We start from the raw sequence: 26,303 nt of genomic DNA, 5'->3' as shown, positions 1-26,303 counted from the left end.
CTTGCCCTCTTTAAGCTAATAATAGGTTGAATCCTCCTGGATCTTTATATCCTAGAAGTCATGACTTCTATCTTAAAATAGAAATTGAGACACACGGAAGTGCAGAGTTGTAAGAACAGGAACGCTGTGGTGGAAGCAACTGCTTAGTCGGCTGATGAGCTGGGATTTGCCTTATGTTGAGGCTGTAGTAAAGGAGAATCTCCTAGAAGTGGCCACTTGCCCCTGTGAGGACAGGCTGTCCTACTTACATCTCTGTCGCCCTTGTTCATTGTTGGCTTTCAAATCAAACCATGTTGCATAGTGTAGAGGAAATGGAAGAAGGAAACTTGATTTTTTTAGCATCACAAAGGCCTCCTGCTGAAGAGTTAAGTCACATGCCTGAGTTATGTAATACAAGAGGCAACAGAAGAAATTGTAGCAGAGTCCGTTGGGGGATTTGGACACTTGGTGTTGGGTGAGTTTCAAGGCAGGAGTAGGCACACTTATTGGTACCATTAGGGAAAGCTTAATGTGAAAGGTGAGGTCTGAACTGGTCTTTTAAAAAAATTTTTAAACGTTTTTATTTATTTTGAGACAGAGACAGAGCATGAGCAGGGGAGGGGCAGAGAGAGGGGAGACACAGTATCCGAAGCAGGCTCCAGGCTCTGAGCTGTCAGCACAGAGCCCCCGACACGGGGCTCGAACTCCTGGAGAGATCATGACCTGAGCTGAAGACAGATGCCTAACCGACTGAGCCACCCAGGCACCCCTGAACTGGGTCTTTTAAAGGGAGGGAGTAAAATATGGGAGGTAGGGAGGCACCTTTGGGAACATGAGCACTAGCAGTAGGAAAAAGCAAAGCGTGAAAAAAGCTCATTCAAAGAATGAGTAAACAGTGGAGCTTCACCCAAGAGTCGGAAGGAGGATGTGTCTGCTCCAGGGCACTTGAGGGTTTTAGCTGAACACCCCTGTGCAGGCCACCCCTTCTCCTGGCCAGCTGAGTGCCTGCTTTGTGCTCGAGTTGCTCTGTGGAGAGCACAGGACAGTCTCTGTACCCTGGGAGCATACCTCTTGGCTGTCAGTAATTCTGTTACTCTCTCCGTCGTGAGTATTTTCAGGTAATTGGGTTTCCCCCAGAAAAACTGACCTTTAGTGTTCCCTTTTAAGGTAAGACCCAGAGAAACTCAGGCTGCAGCATTTGACCTGATTCCCTTAAACCTAGGCAGGAATCTAATTTTACTGAGTTTTTGATCTGGGAAGACTAACATGTAGACTCAATGTTGTGAATAGCACGTAATACTGTGACTCGAGGGGGGTGCCTGGGTGGCTCAGTCGGTTAAGTGTTCGACTCTTGGTTTTCAGCTCAGATCACCGTCTCACAGTTCATGAGTTCAAGGCCCATGTCGGGCTCCATGCTGACAGTGTGGAACCTGCTTGGAATTCTCTGCCTCCCTCTCTCTCTGCCTGTCACCCCCTCTCAAAACTAAAGAAAGAAAACTTTCTTTTTTTGTTTTAATATTGTGACTTTGGTGCTACTGGCACTCAGCTCTGTTTTGGTTACTATCTTAGCGGTGTGTGGCTTTTACATAGATGGTCATCCCTTCCCTGGGATTCACGGTGACAGTGAAAGGCTTTGCTCATTGGTGGGGTGTCATGCTGCTGGGTCTAGAGATTCTGCTGGCTGGGCTCATTCAAGCTGGCATTTTGTGCTTATATTTGCCATTTACTTCTTGTAATTGAGTCTGTTCTAAGGTCCTGTCACTGCCCCAAGGGAAGAAATAGATTTCAGAGAAGGCTTGCTTGTGGTTGGAGAGGTAGATTTGACCGTGGTGGGGTGAGAATCCTGGGAATGCCATCCCCCTCTTGGAGTGACCGTGGGTTCCTCTGGGAACATCTGACAGCTTTCCAGTGAGAGTAAGGTCCCAGTGGGGAAAGTTTCCTACCCTTTGTGCTTCCTTCAGATATGCTAATCTGTTTTCTTTTCTCTTTTTTTATATATTTTTTAAATTTTTTTATTTTTGAGGCAGAGATAGAGTATGAGCAGGGGAGGGGCAGAGAGAGAGGGAGACACAGAATCTGAAGCAGGCTCTGAGCTGTCAGCACAGAGCCTGACGTGGGGCTCGAACTCATCCTGAGCTGAAATCGGACGCTTAACTGACTAAGCCACCCAGGTGCCCCTCTTTTCTTTTTTAAATCCTTGTTCTTTCTCAGGAGCTAATTTCCTTTTGCAGACTCTGCCACAAAGTGGTCCTATTTGCAAAGCCATTCACTCTGCTCTTGCAGAGACAGAATGCCATATTCCTCCAGATGCTCAGCGTAGTACTGCGTTCATGTCCTATATAGGTAGAGTTCAAGATGGCAACTGAGACATGGGGTAGGTTCAGACTTAACAGGCTGGCTATATCTATCTGGGCCATTTGTTGCCAAGAAAGCACTTAGAGACATTCCCCGAATGTAAATAAGCATGCACCTCAGCAGTTGTAGTCTGCCGAGAAATTACTGTAGAAATTGACACCGGCCGAGGCTCTTTTCTGGCCAATGGGTATCTAAAGAACTCTTAGGAGGTCAAAACCAAAAACCACCACAGGAAAGCAGGTCACTTGGACCTTGGAGGTCCTGTTTCTGATCCATCAGGTCAGTGACGACATTTCTTCATCCGGGAAACAAAATGACAACGTTTGGTGTAAGTCTGTGGTGTCTGTCTCCTTTCCTTTGGAACTTCAGACACCTTCCAGAAAGGCACTGGATCTTTTTTTCTTTTTTTTTTTTTTTTTTTTTCCAACGTGGCCATTTTTCTGTCTTCTGAAAGTAGGTGTGTCACTGGACATTCCACTGCTTGTTGTCTCCTCCAACCACCCCCCATTCCAAACCTATTCCAGTCCTGAGGGTTTATTTATAACGTAACTATGGGATGTGATCCTAAGGAGCTTTTCATCCTCCATGGCATCAGAAAACGCCAACACTGAGTTTTCTACCCAAATCCCTCACTACCAAACACTGAAGAGAGGGACCATCTCTGAAACCATGGTCTCATTGTTTCTCAGCCCTAGAAGATGCCCTTGGGATGACCTCAAGTCTTGGATTGTTGTATTGCTTGTCATCTGTGGGCCAGCAGGGTGGCAGGTGGAAGCTAGAAAGAATGGGAAGGATTAAACCCCATTCAATAAGAAGAAAGGAATTATCTCCTTTATTTTTAATGTTTATTTTTGAGAGAGAGCATGAGAGGCACAGTGAGTGGGGGGAGGGGCAGAGAGAGAGGGAGACACAGAATCCGAAGCAGGCTCCAGGCTCTGAGCTGTCAGCACACAGCCCCACACAGGGCTGGAACTCACGAACTGTGTGAGATCATGACCTGAGCTGAAGTGGGATACTTAACTGAGCCACCCAAGCAACCCGGGAATTAGCTCCTCCTAAATCAGGTTACAAATGCGCCAAAGCTAGCAAATGAGAGTGGAATTGCCTTTGCCTCCCCAACTAGTAGACACTAATTTGCAATTAGTGGGATAACTGTCCCCAGGTGGACTGTGGCTGCTATTTAAGGTTGACTCCCCAGTCAAGCTCATTGTAAGAACACCTGAAAAGAGTTCTGTGGTGTGGGTGAGCCACTCCAGAAATTTCTGTAAACGTTTAGTGTTACTATAGAATCAGCAGCCAGAGTGGACACTCCTTTGTGTATAAGGAAACAGTGGACTTAGCCAGCGTCACACAGGGGCATCTCCCCTCATCGTGGTGTTCCAACTGGTAGTTCGGACTGTAGAAAAGGCTGTGAACCCCGAAATAAATGGCATGGGCCTCAGCTGCTTCCACCACAGTTATTGTGAGCCCCCCAGTCAGAGGTGAGTCTCTCAGACTCTCCTGAACGTTTCCCGACACGACAAGCAGTGCCCTGGCAGAGGGATGGCTTCCCCACGACCTGCTCCCCCACCTCAGCTCCAAAAAGTGCAGAGCAGGCAATTTAGCCACCCTGAGACCAGCTCTTTCCTTTAACTGAGGATCTGTGAAGCTGCCCGCGGGTGTTTCTTCCCAGGCCAGGGGTTTCCTTTTCATGTTACATTAACCAGCGTTTGCCTCTACAGGTTTGAATAATTGTAATTGTAATCCTTCATTCCTCTCCTCTGAGGCAAAAAGAAATAGATGGCTTCAATTTGGGGAAAATGCATTTATTCGTCTTGGACTTGAGCCTTCCAAATGCCAAGGTGGCAGGGGCTTTGGCTGTGGCCGGCTCCTTCTTGACGAGAGGACAGTTGGCCTAGGAGACTTGGGGAGCAAGGCAGAGTGTATAGATGAATGCTTAATGCTGAGGAGCAGAGGAGATGGGAGTGGGTAGGCCCCAGGAAGCAGGAAATGAGGTTTGCGGGGATTTTCTATCCTTCTCAAAGTCCTCACATTACTTCCTGTGTTTGTTGCCGTGTTTCCTAACTTTAAGTTAGCACTCAGGTCTAGTTAGTCCTTTTTAATGATACGTTTTTAAAAATAATTTTTTTAAATTACAGCTGGAAAAGTACCTAACATAGAACTTACATTTGTAACCATTTTTAAGTATATGGTTCAGCGCTATCAATTAAGTATATTCACGTTGTTGCGCAACAGAACTCAGAGCTCTTGCCCATTGGAAAATGAAACTCCACACCCACTGAACCACTCCCTTTCTCTCCTGGCAGCCCCTGGCAACCACCACCCCTCTTTGTTTCTGTGAATGTGACTACTTTAGATACCTATGTAAGTGGAACCCTATAACATTTGTCTTTTTGTGACCGGCTTAAGTTACTTAGTGTAATGTCCTCAAGGCTCATCCATGCTGCAGGCTGTGACAGAATTTCCTTCTTGGAAGCTGAATAATGCTCCATTGTGTGTACAGACCACATTTTACTTACCCATTCTTCTGCTGATGGATCTTTGGGTTTCTTTGAGCTCTGGGCTATTATGAACAATGCTGCAGCAAACAGGGGTGTGCAAATAGCTCTTCTTTTAATTCTTTTGGACATATAGCCAGAAGTCGGATTGCTGGATCACATGACAATTCTTTTAATTTTTTGAGGAACCTCCAGATTGTTTTCCATAGTGGCTGCAGCAGTTTGCATCTCTATCAGTAGAGCACATGGGTTCCAGTTTCTCTGCATCCTTGACAACACGTGTTATTGTGGTTTTGCTCAGAACTATCCTAATAGGTATGAGGTAATCTCTCACTGTGGTTTTGATTTGCATTCCTGTAGTTATTAGTGATGTTGATCATTTTTCATAGGCTTCTTGGCCATTCATGTATCTTTGGGAAAATGTTCAAGTCCTTTGCGTGTTTTTTGAGTTACTTGCTGCTTGGTGAACTGTAAGAGTCTTGGTATAGTCTGCATATTCACCCCTTATCAGAAATGTGATTTGCAAATATTTCCTATCAGTAGGTTGCCTTTAATGATCTGTTGTAAGGAAATTTCTTCTGCCCACTGTTTGCCTTCATTTTAATGGGAATTTTGTTTTCTTGGTCTCTTCAAAATAGACTCGATTTTTATAATCTCAATTTAGTTACTCAGTGAAGACTACCCAGCTCTTCTCTGACCTGTATGAAAAGGTTTCACAGAGAATGGAGGAGGGAAAGTCAGGGGCATTTTCCTTCCAGCCTGTGAACAGTGGACCAGACTTGGGCAGCCCAGAAGACCGCTGGCCATGTCCTTTTCAGGGTAAACAGTACTCTCAGGCCTAGCAGACCCCTGAAGCCATTGGGTTTGCGCTGGAATCTCTGAGTCTCCCAGGAGAGCCTTATAACTCAGATCGCACTAAAGTCAATCTCAATCTCGCAGAATTTCTCTGACCTAGCTCTTGGGGGTTCGCCTGGAGCCAGACACCTATACATACTCTTGGGGCTCAGATAAAGTGACCGTTCTCTCTGTCCATGCCATCACCTCTGTGACCTCACCCTCCGTTAAAGTTATGGCACATGAAATCTCTGTTCCTTGGGAGGCTTCATACACTGGGTTCCTGTGGTCTTCCTGATAGCTCTTTTGGGTAGGAACCACGGCTTGCTCCTGCTTGCAGCCTGTACAGTTCTGGAGACAGTTGACTGATGGCCTGGGAGAGGATTCCCATCTGGTGGGAATTTTTTGGTCCCACACCACGGTTCCCGGCACAGAGAGGAGGCAGGGAATTGGAGCACAATGCAAACTAAAAAAGACATAGGTCCTTCAGAAGAGTAACTGTTCTTGGCCTCGGGATGTGAACAGTGACTAGGACTGTGCTCTCCCTGAAGGTCAAGTTCTGCATGGGGGCATCTAGTCACAGCAAAGCACATGGGCTGAGTTCAAGTGCAGGGCTGGCCTCGCTAACAGACCCCGGGGTGCCTTTGGGAGGTTTCTTGGGCTTCAGGAGGGAAAGAGACCTTGACGGGACTTGTCTGGCTTTTAATAATCATTCCTTGGAAGACCCCCTCCATATCCAACGTATAACTCCTATCTTGTCATTCGGCCTTCGCTAGAAGGGTAGAGTGTGGTCTTGGTAGAAGAGATGAGACTGAGGTAAGGAATTTAGTTCCTTTGAGCCATTCTCCAGGGGAAGAACTATTTCCCAGTCTTCGAAGCTTTACGTTGCCTCTGCCCTGGAGTGAGAGGTTTGTGGAGGTTGATAATTAACTCAGAGGGACTGGTTGACTTCTTTTTATCGCAGTTTCACTTTCAGACAGACACTACCTTCTTTTGAGAGACATTTGTGACCCTTCCCACACCCTGAACTTGGAGCAAAAGGAGAAGGAAATTCTATCCTCGTCTACGCTTTGGGGATAGGAAAGTGAAGGAGGGGGCAACGGTTGTACCACCACGAATACAGATCTTGGATCTCTGCATCAAGTCGTTGTCTGTGTTTTGACCTTCCTCCCACCCAAGGATTCTAGTCTAAGTGTTCTCAACATTGATTTTACAGGAGGAATCCAGTTCACTCTAGTATATAAATTTCTTTGTGACAGTTTAATATTGTGAGCTATGAATTGATCCATTGTGTTTATTTTAAAAAATCATCTCTGTTGATGGGAAGAATTACTACTGAGATAATTCTATTGCAGAGAAGCTGCCCTATCTCCCTGACTATGGCTTTCTGAGGTCAGTTATCTTAAACATTTTCCAAGCTACCTACACCCCTCATTCATCTCTGGCCCTTCAGCAGGCATTACAGTAATTACACTAGACGGCAGAGGAATTGTTACTAGATAACATCTTAAAATAGGGAAATTAGGAGCTAATTTTAGGCCATCTTAAATTAATGAGAATATTCTTAGTGGAGCGCTACCAACATAAACCTTTAAAAAATGACAAGTGGCACATATTGAAATCCTTTATCTGTGGGGCTCAGTACAAGCCCTCCAAGTACACCCAATTGCTATTATCTGGCCATTTGCTAGGGTGGCTTTTTTATCTTCCTAGGTTTTATTAAGTTTCCTTGGGGGGTTTGCCAGTGTCAGCAACCTGTCTTGGGTTTGGGGGGGGGAGCAGAGAATGAGGTTCTAAATGACAGAACTCCATGTATAAGATCATGTGGACCGAGAGGGCCCCAATGCAGCATGACAACTGGCAGACTCAGTGCCCCCCCCTGCCCGCCACCACCTGGAGTGCAGCTCCTACCTGGACTCAGCATCTTTGATCTTGTTTTATTAGCTTACAATTATTTTTCCTATGTGGGCATGACCAAGGGCTGCTTTTTAATGTGGTTGTCTCCAAACAGTTGATTCCTTTGATCTCAAAATGACTTTTTGGGGTGCCTCGGTGGCTGAGTGGGTTGAGTGTCTGACTCTTGATTTCAGCTCAGTTCATGATCTCACAGTTCATCAGTTCGAGCACCATGTCCGGCTTTGCACTGACAGCACAGAGCCTGCTTGGGATTCCCTCCCTCCTTCTCCCTCTCCCTCCCTCCCTCCCTCCCTCCCTCCCCCTCTCTCTCTCTCTCTCTCTCTCTCTCTCTCTCTCTCTCTCTCTCTCTCGCTGCTGCTCCCCTATGCTTGTGTACTCTCTCTCTCAAAACAAAGTTTTAAAAAAATGAGTTTTTACTTCTCCACATCTTAAACCTTGGCGGGGAAGGTGGGTGCAAGAAGTAGGAGAAGCCTGGACACTGACATGGCCCTGTTGGGTGTCTGATGCATTTATTCCGTATTGCATGCTACTTCTCTAATAACAGCAGGCACCACCCTCACCAGAAGCAGCTCTGACATTTCTATTTGGGATTGGTCATTAGGGAGTACAGTCTATTTGAGAGGACTGGCATAATTTTAAGATCAAGAAAGTTGTCCATACTGAAGAATGAGGGAGTACAGATTTAAGGTTATGGGGGAGGCTGAAGCCTGTGCCCTCTCCCACCCAGGGTTCCTCATTGATATTCCCAAGTCCACTGCCCTTCCCTGATCTTTTTTTTTTTTTTTTTTTTTTTTTTTTTTTAGTTGGTTTTTTGAGAGAGTGAGCAGGGGAGGGGGGGGTGTGTGTGGAGGGGACAGAGGATTCAAAGCCGTGGCTCCACGCTGACAGCAGTGAGCCCAATGCAGCACTCAAACTCACTATGAACTGCAAGATCATGACCTGAGCCACACAGACGCCCCTCTCTCTTTCTTAATGAAACTTTTCTCTAAGAATGTGGCCTCAGACCTCACTCCCTGGGTTCAAATACTGGCTCTTGCACATATGGACCCTGACTTGGAGCACATTATTTAATCTCTCCAGCTTGTATTATTTGGAGTAATAAACCCTAGCTCTTGGTAGTTGCCGGTGCTGAGTGAATGAGAACTTATGAAGCTGTTGGGGCCAAATGCTCAGTAGGCGCTCATTCAGCCAGTGGTGTGAATGAAAAAAGGCCCCTCTTCCGCCTACATTTCTGCTTCTCCACTGCCTCGGCCCAGTGATCTTGCCCAGTGGGCATGACGGCCCTGCTCGTTTGCAGCTAAAGCTGCTGATCTCGCTCGCCCCATCTGGCTTGGTGAGCTTTACTGCATCCATTCAGCTGTGCAGGTGAATCTCGGCTGCATGCCCCATTGGTCACTTGTGGCCCCCTCGTGTTTACCTCCCATAGTGTCTTTCGATCCTTTTCATTACTTGGTCACCACCAGCTTACTTCCCCCAGATCAGTTTTTCTCCGCTCTCCTGCAGGTTCAATGAGATGCACATCTGACTGTCATTTCTCAATTGTTTGTAAACTCAAACTCCATGAAAATGAATCAGAGAAACAAAACATCCTTAACCAGTATTAGGACAAGAAGATGCTTTCACCCATTGGGTGGATGTGGGGGGATAACAAAAATTGGTTCCAGCTTTCTGGAAGTCAATTTTCTTCTACCTTTTAAGAAACCATATTCTGACGTGATTCGTCTAGGATGATGTCATCCTACCAAAAGAATCATGAATTCAAAGATGTATATACAATATTTGTCACAGCATTGATAGCAGCTAAAAGTTGGAAGAAGAGGCAAAACGTCCTATAATAAGGGATTCGTGTAAATCGTGATTGACTTGTGTGGGGTGAGGGGAACACTGCCAGCCTATGAGGGGCCTTTGTGTGTTTTGGAACAAAGCAACCCTTTGGGTGGAGTGCCCCCTCCCAGGCTCAAGGGACTTCTGTGCTGGAGTTAAGGGTGGGACTGGATCGGCGGGAGAGAAGAGATGAGGGTGGCCTTGTTGGAAGTCCTAGTGATTGCTTCTGTAAGAGGAATGTGTCTCTGTTCTCCTCTGTCTTCATTCTGCAGGTTTGAGACATTTGAGGTGAACAGCTTTGAACAGTTCTGTATCAACTATGCGAACGAGAAGCTACAGCAGCAGTTCAACTCGGTAGGCTCAGCTCCTGACCCAGGGTGTCCAGGTGGGGACACCTCTCTCCCTGGGAGCAATGGCCTGGGGCACTTCTCCTCCGCCTGGGGTCAACCGGCTCTAGCTCTGCCCCAACCTTCTCTTGGTTTCTTGATGCTGCTCCAACTTTGCGGAGGCGCTTCATGTCGCTTGGGAGGAGATCTGAATGGGGCAGTGGGGTTGAGAGGGTAAATGATCCTTCCCTTGGTTTTGCCGCCTACACCCCCTGACCCTGGGCTTCTAGGGTATTTGCTGAATTGCAAGCCGGTTGATTACTAGAATATTCTAGAGAAGGGTTCCCAGGGGAATGGGGATCACCTAACTGAGCTTTCCTTTTCTGTTGCCATGTCTGGGACTCTAAACTCACATGGTTGAACTTGAGGGGAGATGGACATCAGGATGTGCCTGTAGTTCACTAACTTTGACCTTTTCACTTCTTCTCCTAGCACGTGTTCAAACTAGAGCAAGAAGAATATATGAAGGAGCAGATACCTTGGACCTTGATTGATTTTTACGATAACCAACCTTGTATTGACCTCATAGAAGCTAAACTGGGCATCTTGGACCTGTTGGATGAAGAGTGTAAGGTACAACTGATGATGCGCTCATTGTATTAGTTCAGTTCCAGGCTCGGAGGAGATGCAGGGGACAGCTGTGTGGTACAAGGGAGCATGTGAGGCCTCAAAGTGGAATTCTTTTTGCTATTAGCCCACCTTTAGTGTGCTGAGAGAAACCTTGGTGTCCGGTCTACATGCTAGAAGGTAACTGTGTTGGTGAGTGTGTACCTCTTTTGGCAGAGACTGGATGGTATGGACTGGCACGATATAATCGTGGTCTGGATTTGGTGCTGCAGATAGCCTAGGTGCGGAGAGAAAACCCCAACCTCTAGACAGGCATCCCCAGAGAAGGGACAGTGAGGGTCAAGAGCCCGCCCACCACCTGATGCTTGGTGGCAGATGGGGACCATAGATTCTTCCTGATCTAGCTTTTTGTGGATTCTACTTCGTAGGACAGGAGTGTTCTGAGTTGCTAGCATGGGGAGAACCAAGCAACCTTGGAAATGTGGAGCCAGGGGTATCTGACTTTTTTTAGTCACCTAACTTCTTTGGCCTTTGTTTTCCTGCTCTGTGAGTTTAGTAGGTTTGGATCTGATGATCTTCAGAACTTTGCCTGGTTTGAAGTTTGCCGACAAGAGGGTAAATGTATCCCCATTCCTCCAACAGTGGAAACTAACCAAAAAGGGGTGGAAACCACACGACGCTTGGTATTGCGAGGGAAAAACCCAGTTGATTTTACTTTCTGGTCTCACGTGTCTTGCCTGTGAAGGATTGGGTGCAGTTTGATGGTTTGGAGGATGAGGTGTTTCCCTTCCAGAAAAGTGCTCCTGCAGTTTCATTGCCTTTGATGATGAAAAGGAATGGTTAACAGAAAAGTAGAAGACAGAGTGAAATATGCTGAAATCCAGTTTGTGCATCTTTATTAATTTTTACTTTTTAATTTTTTAATGTTTTCTTATTTTGAGAGAGAGAGAGTGAGAAGGGGAGGAGCAGAGAGAGAGGGAGACAGAGTCCAAAGCAGGCTCCAGGCTCTGAGCTGTCAGCACAGAACCCTACATGGGGTTCGAACTCACTGCGAGATCATGTCCTGAGCTGAAGCTGGATACCCAACCAGCTTAGCCACCCCAGCGGCCCTTTATGTTTGTTTTAAAGATTCTCTTATTTTTTTTTTAATTTTAGAGAGTGCACGCAAGCAGGGGGGAGAGAGAATCTTAAGCAGGCTCCAAGCTCAGTGCCAAGCCCAGTGTGCTTTCTGGGTTCAGTGTCCACGGCCAACAGCTCCCTTTGACACACACTGGGACCGTGCTCCCCTCCTCTGCTTCCTTGTGTGCTCCTATCAGTAACCACCTCCTCCCACCCCCACCCCACCGGCAACACCATGTCCTTGTTGTCCAGCCCGGTCTAGCTTCCCAGGCCCTGGCTCCAGGTCTCCGGCCCTTCACTCCCTTCCCCGGTGCTGAAGGGTAAGGCCATACGAGGCCCTGAGGAGTCACGTGAATTCAAAGATGTATATCTTTGAATAAGCAAAGTAAGCACAGGTAGCTTACTTCAGGGGCTTCACCTAGTTCTGTGATGGAATGCTAACGATACCGTATATCCCTGGCACATGGTCTCTCCCTCCTTGTGTACACACACCTCTCAGAAAAAGGCTTAATGTTTCAGGATGATGGATTCTGTGAATCAAGCAGCTGCGTCTGATTTTCAGTGATTTGTCCTACCTTTAGCAGGCAAAATGGGAGCCCCTTGCAGGTTTGTTTTGGCTTCTGGTTTGGGGATCTGAGAGGTGCCACTGCCCAAGGGAACATGTCTTGGGAATGTCCGGTGAGAGTGGCAGGAACACAGGTACAGGGACCTCAGACTGCTGTCCAGGGGGTAAGGGGAAGCCGGAGAAGTGCGGGCTGGGGAGCAGGTGGTTACCAGAGTGGTCGCAGGGGGCCCGAGCTGCAAACCACGTTAGACAATTGGGAAGGTAACCTCCCCAAATCCCTGCACTTTGGAATATCCGTGTTGGAATCCGTTTGACTTCTGAGAAGCTAATGGAAAATCTGACTCTGTGTGGATGATCTCTGCCTTAATGTTCTGTGGAGCCTTCTCTCCAGGTCAGATTTATAAAATTAGGTGATTTCGGTTTAAGATTGCATCCGCCTCTGATTCCTGCCCCTATATTCTGTCAGACACCCAGAATGCATTATGCACCTGCCGTATGTCAGGTCTTGGGAGAGGAGGAAGGGTTCTCCCTGCTGGCCAGAAAGGATGAAAAGGGGGACAGGCTTGTGTTCTGAGGGGCTGGGCCTGAGTGTGTGGGGGTGGGGGCCGGGCAGGGCAGTTCCAGAGCAGGCTGGAGGAGGCCTAGACCACAACCCAAGGGCAGCAGAGTGACGGCTAAACAGAATCAAGGGAATGGGTTATTGGCATAGAAAGCATGCCATTCTCTTAGGTCTCATAGCTTCCTTGTCGCCGAGGCTTTGTGGAGGGGTGCGTCTGAGGAAAACCTGGATTTCCAGCCAGTCAAGCTGGTGTTGAGGGGGTGACGCTGCCCTTGGGACATTTTGGAACCTCACTGGCTGCTGAGGGCGTGGGCAGAGCAAGGCAGGCCAGATGAACACCAAATTAAAGAGTCATGCAAAAACCCCAGTGTGGAAATCTTTTCCTCCCAGATTTAATTGCTCTGGGAGTTGAGAGCGATTCAGGGCAGTCTGATGTAGCTGCTGGTAGTAGGTAGCTTTTGCACCGACAGGTGTCACCTTTGTCAGAACTCCTGGAACCAGACCCTTAAAAAGGGCATGTTTTCCTGTAGGGAAATCCTACCACAATGAACCTACCTTTACGAAATAGGCCTGCTGCACCTTTCGGAAGTGCTGCTGGCTCTGAGCCTGGGCGGGGTAGGATGTCCCCTTGGAGTTGGCCAAGACCAGGTGACTTGGCGTCCCTCGGGACTGTCCTGTGGGACTGTCCCAGACATGTTCCTTCCCTCCGCTATCACTCACGCTGTACAGAATGAGAAAGAATAGTGAGATTGCACCGTGAGGAATTGGGTTCTATGACCCCCATATGAAAGGACACAAAGCCAAATGAAGGATTGGACTCGTGGTATAAAAGCAGCCGCTGGGAAAATCAGGTTTCCTGGAGAAGAGACACTGCATCAGGCAGAGCCAGTGAGCTGGGATCTAAATTAGAAATATGGAGATGGGGTAGCCGCAGATCTGCAGGAGCAGCACACGGGGGGCTCTCCCCAGAGCCTGTGAGGGGTGCCCATGGCTGCACAGGGGGCTCATGGAGAGCACAGTGAAGCACCCAGGCTTCCTTCAGGTGGAAAAAGCCTTCCTGCAGCCGTGGATTCATAATCAGCCCCAGACCAAGCCACAGACTACAGCTGCTCCTCAGTAACCAAGGGGTCAGGACACAGGGTGTTTGCTGATGGGAAATGGTTATTTCCAGGCTGCTTTTAACAAAACCCTGCCATTCCCAGTGCTCTCCAAGGCTGCTGTGGGGCTTGAGGGCCGCACGACATAAGCCACATTCAGACTGAGCATTCCCTGCCCTCCCTCTTGGCAGAACCTCAGTCATTGTTCCCTCCCTCTTGGTGGAACCAACTAGTTAGGGCTGAGGGGATAGGAGAGGTCAGCATGTGTTTCTTCCTAACTGAAACTTGGCATCGGTAGGAACTTTCTGGAAATGATAACCCCTGGAAGCAGTTCTTACAAGTGACACTACAGACACTCTGTTTGGACAGTCAGTGTTAGGGACCCTCAGGGCCATGCTGAGGCAAGAGGCAGGCTCTGCCCTGAGTGGGTAGGATTCTTTTGTTTTAGGGACCCGCTCTTGGAAGAGCTGCCTGAGGGTGGATGGCGGACTGCGAACCTTCCAGTAACTCACTGCTGAGGCAGTGGAGGGAAAGCATGCTGAAGGTCTCTGCTTCCTCACCTGGGTCCAGCCTGCTCTCACAAGAGCTTACTTAGTATTAGGGTCAAAGGTTCGTAGTTGCTTAAGTTGCCCTGGAGGTCTCCTTGTCCAACATGTTTGTGAACAGGTTGAAACCTTGAGAAGGGAGGCCTTCCTGTGTCTGTCCGTTCATCTGCCCAACAAGCCCCACGAACCTATGTAACCAGCTGACTCCCTGCCCTTCGCACATCTCTTGAGGGGTCAGGCATGCACCACAAGTTGTCACTGTGGTGACTGAGATGGAAAAACTGAGGAGGAGGTGACTGAGAAAGTGTTGTAAGAAGCATCACCCAAAGGACTGTTTAAGCAGAGAAGTTGGATTGTGGGGGACGGGAGCTCTGCTGGGCAAATGGAACGTCACGTCAGAAGAACTTGAAATGGTCTGACTTCTCCAGACCCCATGGCAGGTGAGGGTCTCATGAAGGTGGAAAAGTCAAGTCCTGGAATGGGCATTGGGGGCGGCAGCCAGGAGGGGAGGAAGGAGTCTGAGAGAGAGTGCAGTGAGCTCCTGGGCTCCAGGGTTACAGCCCAGCCTGCTGGGGAAGAGGTGCCGTGGAGCCCAAGGTCTCCCGCTCTTCCCTCTTCCGTATTTCTTTAAACTTTTATAATTTCAATAACAGTAAAATCAAGTATTAATGCGTTTTTACCAGCTTTATTGAGTGTAATTAACATACCACACTATCTGCTCAAAATATACAATTCCCTGGTTGGCAGTATGTTCAGAGTTGTGCCACGACTCCCACAACAATCAATCGATGACAGGCTCCTGGTCCAGTGCCCTCTTCACATTATTTTGAGGAGAGAGTAAGGCCACTTGCATGAAGCTTGTAAAGGATGTGATTCAGCATATTTCAGAGCTACTGATCGCCCAGCCCAGATTTTATCAAAATACAAGATTTGCCCTCTTTCTCCTATGTTCATTTTGAATCTTTTTTGGAGATAAGTGCCTTCCCCCAACCCTGTCTTGGTGGCTGCCTTTAAAGCTGTTGTTGGGCAGGAAAGCACGGTAGCAGGGAGGACGTGGTCCGGAGCCAGCCTGTCCTGGTTTGAACCCCGGCCCTGCTGCTTCCCAACTATATGAACTTGGGCAAGTTCCCTAACCTTTCTGTCTCGGTTTCTTCATCTGTAAAATTGTATAAACATAGTGCCTAGCTGATAGGATTCTTGTGAGGATTAAATGAGTTGATGCTTCTAAAATGTATAGAAAACTGACAGATTGGAAGTGCTATGGGCATTCGCTGTTAGTATTAATTGTTGTGAATTCCTGCTGGCCCTGTTCCTTGCTGGTGGTGGTCAAGAAAGAAGACCCTTGTCAGGAAATGTATAATACTGTTTTCCTGCTTTGTTCGTTGACTCACGCCAGTCTGAGTGAGGGAATACGTAGGATTATGGCATTTACTAACAGAAGTCCAATTTCATTGTCAAGACAAGATGATTTTGATGCTGGCAAATGCGTTGACCTAGGTGAGTCTTCTCTTCGCAGTCCTGCCCTTCCTGTTCTGTCTGCCCCGGTTCTGTCACTGTCCAGTCCGCTGTATTCCTGTCCTGACCTCCAACAGCCCTGCCTAGCTCACCCTTCTCCTCCCCTGTATCTGCTGTTTCTAAACACAGAATACTTGAAGACAAATGTAAAATCGTATACATGAAAGTGCTGAATCGGATGTATTTTGTCTGCTTAACACAATAGCCTCTGTCAAGAAAGTTTTCTTTTTTTGAATTACCTACGGCACTTAGCAGTGGGTACTCAATAATAGTTACGTTAAATTGAAAATGAGAAAAATCTGTTTACTTACTCTCTGAGAAATGTGTTCTTAAGTGTGTAAGCATTTTTTTTATGCCGCAGATTGTTAGTTTACTAAACAAATCCCTTTTTAAATGGCTGGTGTAAGGGTCACCTTCAGCCCTGCCTCATCCACATGTACAGTGTAAACTAATGAATGGTGGGTCTAGTTGTGACCCAGGGCTGGGGAAAGGGCGTGTGCAGTGGTCTTCAAGGATGACAGAGGAGAGTAGGTACAGGTAACTGGTAGAGTTACCATCATCCTGGACAATTTGCACAGTGGTTACAGTGACTGTGTTCTGTCTTCCACAAAGCAAGATGCTTTTTGGTTTTTTGAAGCCAGCTCTAAAGATAAAGAATGCTTAATGTATGCTTAATGCCCTTCAGAATGCTTAATGTAGTGAAACATGCAAATTTGAGGATGGCAGAGAGTACTATGTAGCTCATTCGCTAGGTACTTAATACCTGGTGTGTGCCCAGAACCCAATTCCTTTTGTTTTTTTGAGGGAGGGTGCAAGTGAGTGAGGGGAAGAAAGAGAAGCGGGGCTTGTGTTTTACCTGAAGTGGGGCTTGAGATCACGAACCATGAGATCATGACCTGAGCTGAAGTCAGATGCTTAACCAACTGAGCCACCCAGGCGCCCACCCGGAACCCAAAGAATCCTCAGTTCTTTGAGGAGCAGGTGAAAAAACAGTGAGGCATACTCCTTGAGCCTAATAAGCTTGCACTTCGCAGCGACAAGGCAATGTACAAAAACCAACGGCGAACTGGATTAGTGTATGTGTAAGTGCTTAATCATGAGGGATTCCAAAGTGAGATCAAGAGTGGCCAGGATGGGCTTCAGAGACGAGGACAGACTTGAGTGGAGCCTGGACAGTGGTGTCTAGATGAGCATAGAGGGGGGCTCTCCTGCTCTTGGCATTGGGCTGAGTGAGCAGGGACGTGGTGCTAGCGGTAGCCGTGGCACATTCATGACACTGAAGTCACGGGCCCAATGGCAGGGAAGACACAGGGTCACATTTGTCCCAGCTCTGCTCTTGTGACCTTGGGCTCCATGCTCATGCTCTCCTAACCCCTTCAGTGGCTACCAACCAGCAGGCTCTTTGAGGCTCGGTGCACTCCTACGGACACTACTGGAGCCTGCCCACATGGCGTGTGGAAAGCATGGCATACGGGATCCAAAGTGTTCGTGGCCGAATCTTGTTTTCCTTGTCCAGTTAGGGTCCAGGTCTGAGAGCTGAATCCAGCCCCTGTGAGGTCAACTTACTGGTGGACTCCCATCTCCCTATGGCATGGCTCTCTGCTTGCTTCTTCCTTTTCACACAGCACTCTGCCCTCTTCTATGTTTTTGCAGGTCCCTAAAGGAACTGACCAGAACTGGGCACAGAAGCTCTATGACCGGCACTCTGGCAGCCAGCACTTCCAGAAACCCCGCATGTCCAACACAGCCTTCATTGTGGTCCACTTTGCTGATAAGGTGAGTGTCTTTGTGGGCTCTGTGCTCTGTGGGCTCCCCCTGCGTGGGCTCAGGGCTCACAGGGAGTGGTTTCGATTGAAGTGGCCTAAACCTTTCTTAGGTAGGGTCCTCTTGTACCCTTTCTTTCCTTTCCCACACCCCTCTGTGATCCATCAAAGTGTCACCACACGGCAGAGCCCCAGGCGGTGGAGGGAGGCTCTAGCTACCCAATCATATGCTTAACCATTATTTACTGAGGGTCTCTTCCCTGGGAATGCAGGAGCCGTAAGATAGTCATGAATCTCCCCTGGACAGAGGAGAAGGATGCGAGAATAGAGTGGTGCCCTTCTTTGGGCAACTCCTTTCCGAGGAACTGGTGTGCACAGAATTCTGCTACATGGAGTTCTGTTTGTGCGAGCCCGTGCTTCCCAAATTTTAATCTGCACGTAAATCATCTGGGGTCTCGTTAAAATGCAGATTCTAATTTAGTGGCCTTTTCAGCACCATAAGATGCCTTGGGCCATCTTATGGGAACTCCTTTTTTGAAACAATGTTTTTCCACAAAATGAATACTCAATTTGCTCTGTGTAATTCCTGATCACGTCTTGGGTTTGCATTTTAAAAGGCAACATCTGTGGGTTCCCCAGTTACTCACAACTGGTCAGAAAACAAGTATAGATGAGCCGAAAGGATTTAAGTGCTCAAGCAGCTGCAGAAGGCTCCAGGTCAGGCTGAAGCGCTTGACTTCTGTTTCTGTTTCCCTCTGGGGCCCCAGGTGGAGTACCTTTCAGATGGTTTTCTGGAGAAAAACAGAGACACGGTGTATGAAGAGCAGATCAACATCCTGAAGGCCAGCAAGGTAAAGGGCGTCAGAGATGGGGAGCTAGGGCAGGACCATCCATGGCCAGGGCTGCGTGTGGTGGTTGGGGGCCCTGCTCTGGAATGGTGATAGGCAGGGGGAAGGCGAAGGGGCTGGTAGGTTATTTCCATCTGAAAACACTTGAAGATGGCGTGATGGAGGGAAGAAAGGAGGTGGTGAAGGATGGGGGGTGGCGGGGGGGGGGGGGGGGGGTAGGATTGGCAACTGGGAAAGATCCCAGCTAATGGAGGGACATTGTGAGGGGCGGGGGTACCAGAGGGGACCATCAGGAGAGGGTACAGCAGTGAGTGTATCCATGAAAACGTCACTGGAGTTTATTATGTCTCTTGTCATCATGTCCTACCTGCCAGTATAAAATGATTTAAATCCTCTAAGATCCTTGGGGCGCCTGGGTGGCTCAGTCGGTTAAGCGTCCAACTTCGGCTCAGGTCACGATCTCACTGTCCGTGGGTTCGAACCCCGCGTCGGGCTCTGTGCTGACTGCTCAGAGCCTGGAGCCTGTTTCAGATTCTGTGTCTCCCTCTCTCTCTGACCCTCCCCTGTTCATGCTCTGTCTCTGTCTCAAAAATAAATAAATGTTAAAAAATAAAAAAATAAAAAATAAATCCTCTAAGATCCTGGTATTCATGCATCTAATTTCTGCTTAGCACCTACAGAATCTTCCTATAAGCAAACACTTAGATGTAATAGAAAGGGGGCGCTTGGGTGGCCCAGTGGGTTAAGCATCTGACTTCGGCTCAGATCATGATCTCACAGTTCGTGAGTTCAAGCCCCGTGTTGGGCTCTGTGTTGGCAGCTCAGAGCCTGGAGCCTGCTTGGGATTCTGTGTCTAGCTCTCTCGGCCCCTCCTCCAGTTGCACTCTGTCTCTCTTTCTCAAAAATAAAGAAAATTTTTAAAAAATTAATATAAATAAATGGAATCGAAGGTAGAATTTGAGGGAACGTTAACTGTCTCTTATCTACTTAATTTATTGTGAGCACAACAAAAAGACAGCAAATTACTGTGTCCATTCCACAGGCAGAGGTTACAAGGCACCGAGTCACCTAAGCAAATATTAAGCACCAACCTTGTGAGGCACTGCCCCCTACACAGCTCGCATCATACAAAGGTGGATAAGACAGATTCTACCTTGTAGGTGCTTATATCCTAGTGGGCTATGAGTGGCAGATAACCACCCAGGAGCTGCACAGCAAGGAGATGCAGGGAGAGGGCCCTGCAGCCACGAGAGGCGGGGGCACCGCCATTCCAGAAGGCCAGCGTACTGATGCACGTGCTGTTGGTGGCTGCAGCCCTTCAGAGAAAACCTAGAAACAGACTCGCCAGGATTTGGGAGGCTTTCTCCCAGACCTCGTGATACTGCACTCCCTGCGGGGGCCTGATAACACTAGACATTGCAGATTAATGGCTTTTTGTGATAAGCTTCAGACAAATGGCAATAGGGGGAGATGCTGGAATGGAGAAAGTACACCAACCAGAATGGACCCAAGGACAGAAGGACAAGTAAAGCCCATTACATCACATGACCCCAAGCAAGGGCTCTAGGGAAGTTTTGGCTTCGTACCAGCATGTGGGTGGCTCGGGGCAGACCCCGGCTCAGTGTCCTCTCTGGATATCTGCACCATTAGTTACTGAGGGAAATTTGGGTAAATGTGTGTATCACTCTGGAATTCAACACAAGATCAACCTCTCAGCTTGCCAAGTCTGCAGCTCTGTAGTCCGTGGTCGGTAATAGGGCTTGTTCTATTCTGTGAAAGGGAGGTGGGGACAGAGGAGGCACAGGCCACAGGGAGAAAAGCACAGGGAGCTACCAAGGCGTGAGCTCTTGGAGCACGTTGCTTCATCGTGCTTCAACGCTTGCAGCCCTGTGACCACCTGTTAGTGACACAGTGACGTCAGAAGCTGAGAAACTTCACTGTTTTGTTAGAAGTTTCTCCTTCCAGGTAGGAGCACAAGTGAAGGGTGGGTGGGGAGTGGTAACGAATACATGTAGTTAAGCTCGTGGATCTTACAGTCTAGTGAAAAAGACAGGGATTTGTGGTATGGAAAAAGAAGTTTGTTGGGGTCCCCAAGACCACCCCCAGATTCAACTATTTGCTGGTAACACTCACAGAACTCAGCAGTTATACCTCAGGCTCTGACTTATTAGATCAGAAGGATACATAGCACATCAGCAAAGGGCAAGGTACATGGGGTGAAGTCGAGGGAAAACCGGGCCCAAGGTGATAGGAGTCCTTTTCCAGTGCACAGAATGTGCTTCATTCCACAGCAGCGAGTTGTGATGTGAAGTATAGACTAGGGCAGCTGGTCTGAGCAGAGGTGTTAAGAGTTTTTTATCGGGAGTCCGTTACGGAGGCACCCTTTGCCTGGCATGTACCGAAATTTCAAGACTCCCAAAAGGAAGGCAGGAGTTCAACATACACTGTATTGTTTGCATGAACCTCTTGGACCCAGTGAACCATTCTTACCAGGGATTGGTGAAAACCCTCCCAAAATCAAGTTCCCAGCCAAGGGTCAACCTTACAAGGAGGCCCTCCCAGGGATAGCAGTCTTAAGTGTGCCGTGTTAGGTCTTTACTGAATAGGAGTGTCATGTTAGTTTGGGGGTACTGGGTTTTTATTAGAAATGAGATATAGACTCATAAATTCAAGTAGCATAAATCATTCTCTGCCATTCCTTGACCCACCTTTTCATCAGTTACCATTCTGCATAGACAAGCATGTTGGTACATCTTTGTAAGATTGAAATGAATTCCATTATATATAGTTCTTTAGTTTTTCACTTATATCTTTGCTGTCTTTCCACATGAGTGTATCATTTTTTTAATAGTTGGTATTTTGATAATTCAGATAATCTACAATGAATTCCCTTTGCATACATCTTTTCTTTGTGCAATTGCATCAGTCAGGTAAGTTTTTAGAAGTGAGGTCAGTGGTTCAAAGAGTATGCATGTCACAGTTATAGATAGTCCTAGATTGGGCATGTAGGATAGGTCCATGATCTACTCTCAGAAGATTATGGTCGTCCTTTTCCCTACCCACCTACTGCACTCCAGCTTTCCTCTTGACCGACTAATCTTTCTAAAGAACCAGTGACCTTGTTGCCAACCCCCAGCTGCATCCCAGCACACCCTCACAGGTGCCATGATGGTGGCCAGCAGCATTCAGAGATTAAGAGGGGCTTCCTGTCCTCCCAGACCCTGGCAGGAGGAGGACTAAGAACTCTCCACCCTGAGCCCATTCCAGACATCCCAGAAAGTAGAAGGCAAAGACTGAAATTAGGTCACTGTAAACCTACAGATGGGCCCGACACAGACCACAGCTACAAATCAAAGAGTGGCTCCAACTGTGCTTTGAATCCTTTGGACAGATGGACATGTCTGGCAGCACCTGTCGTGGTAGCATTTTTGAAACTCATTGTTCATTGAGCCTCTGTCATCTTTAAAAGTTTGTTTTTATAGCAGTCCTAGAAGGTTTATGTTTCCAACTCCGTATTACAAAGAGAAAACTACCTGGAAGGACCCAAAGCCCTATGGCATGGAGTTAATGCCCAGTTTTGGGGTTGGTTTTCTTCTCCCTAAGCACAGATAAGTCTCGAATCTTATATGTAAACTCATAGTTTTATTTCAAGTATTTTTATTTTATGGGAGATCTATTAGCTTTTTTCTTTTTTCTTTTTTTTTTTTAATGTTTATTTTCGAGAGACTGACAGAGTGCAAGTGGGGGAAGGGCAGAGAGAGAGGGAGACACAGAATCCAAAGCAGGCTTGAGGCTCTGAGCTGTCAGCACAGAGCCTGACACCGGGCTCAAACTCACAAACCATGAGATCATAATCTGAGCCGAAGTCGGACGCTTAACCAACTGACCCACCCAGGCACCCCTCCTATTAGCTTTTTTCTTTGGTGTGGCACCCCTGATAAGAAATTAAGAAATCATTGCGAATAATTAAGCAGTAATGGCTGCAAGACTCCCACGTACCCTACCAGCCAAAGGGATGCTTGAAGAACTCCCACCAAGAGCAACGAAATAAAACAGTGTTAATGAGAATGTAATTAGTAAAGCCAGTTATACTAAGAGGTTATAATGTAGCTAATTGCTTTCTCAGCTATTGGAGAGCTATAAATAGAGACTTAGGAAGTGCTCCTTTAAAACATGACTTTAAGTCATTAAGAGACTGATTTGTTTCAGGTAGTAAAGATGGAGATTTCTGCCTCCCAGTGTTGATGATAAAAAACAGTATTTTATCTGGGGGGAAAAAAAAAAACCTCAAAAGGAGCATATGTTTAAGATTTCTGGGTGGCTCAGTCAAGCGTCTGACTTTGGCTCAGGTCATAGCTCACAGTTTGTGGGTTCAAGCCTCACGTTGGGCTCTTGTGCTGACAGCTCAGAGCCTGGAGCCTGCTTCGGATTCTGGGTTTCCCTCTCTTTCTGCCCCTCCCCTGCTTGTGTGTGCTGACTCCTGATTTTGGCTCAGGTCTTGATCTCATGGTTTGTGAGTTCAAGTCCTACATCGGGCTCTGCACTGATAGTGCAGAGCTTGCTTGGGATTCATTCTCTCTCTTCCTCCCTCCCTCCCTCTCTCTCTCCTCCCCCTTCGTTGCTTATACTCTGTCTCAAAAATTTTTTAAAAAAATTAGTTTTTGAACTTGTGTGTTCATTTTCTGTGAGTAAATACCCAGTAGTGGAATTACTACATCATGTAGTAATTTTTTGAGGAACCACCATACTGTTTTCCACAGTGGCTGCAGCAGTTTGCATTCCCACCAACACTTGTTATTTCTTGGGTATTTTTTAGTTCAGCCATTCTCACAGGTGTAAGGAGCTATCTCATTGTGGTTTTGACGTGCATTTCCCTGATGATTGGTGATGTTGAGCATCTTTTCGTGTATCCATTTGCCATTTGTGTTATCTTTGGAAAATTGCCCATTCAGGTCCTCTGAATTAAAAAAATCAGTTTTTTAAGGTTTGTTTATTTGAGAGCGCCCTACAGTGCCCAAGCAGGGGAGGGACAGCAAGGGCTAGAGAGAGAGAATCCTAAGCAGGCTCTCCTGAGCCAAAACCAAGAGTCAGATGTTTAACCGACTGAGCCACTCGGGCACCCCTGAATTTTTAAACACTTTTAAGGGTATTTGGAGTGCTTCCTATTTAAGATCATTTGGTGTTGGTAGTTAAAAAAAACAAAACAAAAAACCTGCCACCAATATTGAGAAAAAAAAAAAAACAGGTTACTATGCTATGTAAGAGAGAACTTCTTAGTCAATAAAACAGTATCATCATCCCCTTTCCAATACAAGAAAGTGCACCTCTTTCTTTAACATTAAAAAAAAAAAATACTGAGGCTTTTCCTTCAAAGCTCATTTAAAACCCCTGCAAATGAAATATTTTTTAGCTAAAAATTGGAGATTTTTTTCCCCAAAGGGTAGCACTGGCCAGGTGACAGAACAGCTGGAGAACAAAATATTTTTTTCATTAGGTTTACAGCTAGGTTTTTAAAGATAAGGTTTTGGGCAAGAGATTCTAATCAAACGGTTATTCGAGCATGTCTTTTAGTTTCATGGGTCTGTTTTGAAGGAAAGGTGGTTTATGTTCTCACAGAAGCAAACAGGCATGATTTCCAAGGTAACAGCTGTGTATACAGCTGTAATTGACATTTTTCTTAAACTATCAAATGGTTTTTAAAAAGTGTTTTCATACTTCTTTTAATCCCTCTTCAAATAGATTTGCCTCAGGCTTCTTAAAATCTATCTATAGACTTAAATAGCAGAGCATGCCCAAGCCAGTATCTTTGGACACTTGGAAATAAGTGACAACATCAGGGAAGTGCTTGGTTTGTTTGAAGGTATTATCTGAGTGTTTTCATAGTTGGAGGGAGCACATTTTCAGAAAGACCCAGATGGATGTTGCTCTCTAGGACTGCCCTACATGAATTGTGGTGGTTACGTTATTGGTCACTCAGCTCATAAATAGACTTTCTGGTGCTTCTAAAGCATAACTGGAGTTAGTCAATTAAAGGGAAAGCTTTCTTGGAAATTCATCCTTTTGTGAGAATTATTAAGCAAGAGCTTGGTGTAACTACTCCTCATTGAGACTTGAGGTTGGTTTATAGTTGCAACACTGCTGAGACCAGGAGGTCCCTGTCTAGCCCAGTGGGTGGATGGGGTTGGGTGGTACAGTCATCAGTATTTGTCTGTTCTTTCACTGCTGCCTATAGCCCAAGGTTGAGCATATGGTCCTGTGCTCGAACTCTAGGTGTCTGTTCTTGGAGTTTATAAAGTTCTCAGTAGAATGTAAAGCCTACCCCTTTTTCCTAGAGTTGATGTCCCAAACTCCTCTCCCTCGCCATCCCAGATATCCTGCCATTTCTAAATGCAATCTCAAGAGCCGAGACTTGGAATTAAAACATAGCTTTTAAAATAAAATGCAGATTGTCCAGACTAAACCTTTGTTGGGTTCTTTCCCAAATTGTAGCATAGGGCCAGTGTGAGATCTTCTGATTGAAGCAACAGAAAGGTGCTTCAATTTTAAAGTATTCCTACTGTTGATTCTGATTTCAAAGTTCCTTGTGTGGTTCTAATACATTCTCCTGGCCTTAGAAGTTAATAGAGTTTTCAGAGAAAAAGCTACTATTCATGATTTCTGTAAAGTAGACTCCTGAAACAGTGTAATCATGCATGTAGGAACTTCTACCCTTGACTCAAACATCTTCCTAAATCCATGTCAGGAAGTATGTGAACTAGAATAGTTTAATCAGTATTTTGTTTAGACATGGCAGACTGAATGAATTGTGATGTTTTTAAAACGTCGGCTGGCCTTTAGTTGCTAATTATTTCCCTGTGGAAATTTCTCCGTGCCAGTCTGACTGGGCACTTGACACTTCCTCACATGTGCCTTCTCTCTCTGGCATCAGATCCCCCTTCCATCCCTCCTGTGCCCAGACTGTCTCTCCCCACCTCCCAGTCTCTTCTATTTTGCCACTGACCCATGTTTTCAGTTGTTATGTGTGTGTCAGTGAGGACCCACGAATCTTTAAACGAGGAGTTGCTGGATATAAGGTTTGTATTTGGAGAAGACTCTGGCTGATGGGAAGACAATGTTGGGATACAGGTGTGTCTGGAGGAGGGCACTCAAGCTCTAGGCACCTGCAGTGGTCTGGGGGAGCTTGGGTAGACTTCAACTAGGACAATAGCATTCTGGTGATTAAGGCCTACTGGACCCCGACCATGGACAGAACTTTGTAATTATTAGGATAGGAAATGCTATGTTGGCGGGCTATCTAATGTAAATTTAGGAAGTTTGGAGGCCCCTGAGTGGCTCAGTCGATTGAGCATCCGACTTCGGCTCAGGTCACAATCTTGAGGTTCGTGAGTTCGAGCCCCTCTTCGGGCTCACTGCTGTCAGTGCAGAGCCTGCTTCAGATCTTCCGTCTCCACTTCTCTTGCCCCTCCCCCACCTGTGCTGTCTCAAAAAAAAAAAAAATTTGGGAAGTTGGTGGGTGAGGGCCATTTGGGCTGTGTCAAATTTGGAACACCCACAAGGAGGAAGATATGGAGCAGATAGTTGGCACTGTGGGTCGTGGGTGTGGAAGAACATTAAGACTGGAGAGACAGGCTGGTGGGGGTTGGGGGTGGTAGTTGAAGCCATAGGTGTGAAGGAGACTGTGCAGGGAACCAGTGTTAGAAAAGATAAACGGTAAGGACCCTGTCCTAGGAAACAGCCACAGGAAGGGGAGATGTGCAGGAAGATGGGCCCATGGAAGGGAAGCTGGGCTGCGTGGTCGGGGGAGACGGCCTCAAAGAGGAGGTGTGGGCCCCTCAACAACATCAAGTAGGACCAAGAGTGAGGCTGCACCCCTTCCAGCCGCTGGATTTAGGAGGTCAGGTCCCCAGAAGGCCTTCTCAGGATCTATTTCGG

General features: G+C 47.0%; 1 protein-coding gene across 3 annotated transcripts in view; it reads left to right on the top strand.

Annotated features, from left to right (window-relative positions):
- The window catches only part of MYO5B (myosin VB), a 338,275-nt gene that overhangs the window by 216,375 nt on the left and 95,597 nt on the right, over positions 1–26,303 (top strand). For all 3 annotated transcript variants that reach the window (XM_042961933.1, XM_042961932.1, XM_042961931.1), the window contains 4 exons: positions 9,680–9,761; positions 10,226–10,366; positions 17,414–17,536; positions 18,291–18,374. In XM_042961933.1, coding sequence (XP_042817867.1) covers positions 9,680–9,761; positions 10,226–10,366; positions 17,414–17,536; positions 18,291–18,374 — 430 coding nt within the window. The remainder of the gene's footprint in view (positions 1–9,679; positions 9,762–10,225; positions 10,367–17,413; positions 17,537–18,290; positions 18,375–26,303) is intronic.

The sequence above is a fragment of the Panthera tigris genome, chromosome D3, assembly GCF_018350195.1.
Source record: "Panthera tigris isolate Pti1 chromosome D3, P.tigris_Pti1_mat1.1, whole genome shotgun sequence".
Classification (NCBI taxonomy): domain Eukaryota; kingdom Metazoa; phylum Chordata; class Mammalia; order Carnivora; family Felidae; genus Panthera; species Panthera tigris.
The sequence above is the reverse complement of the archived record's forward strand: the minus strand, read 5'-3'. Positions and strand labels throughout refer to the sequence as shown.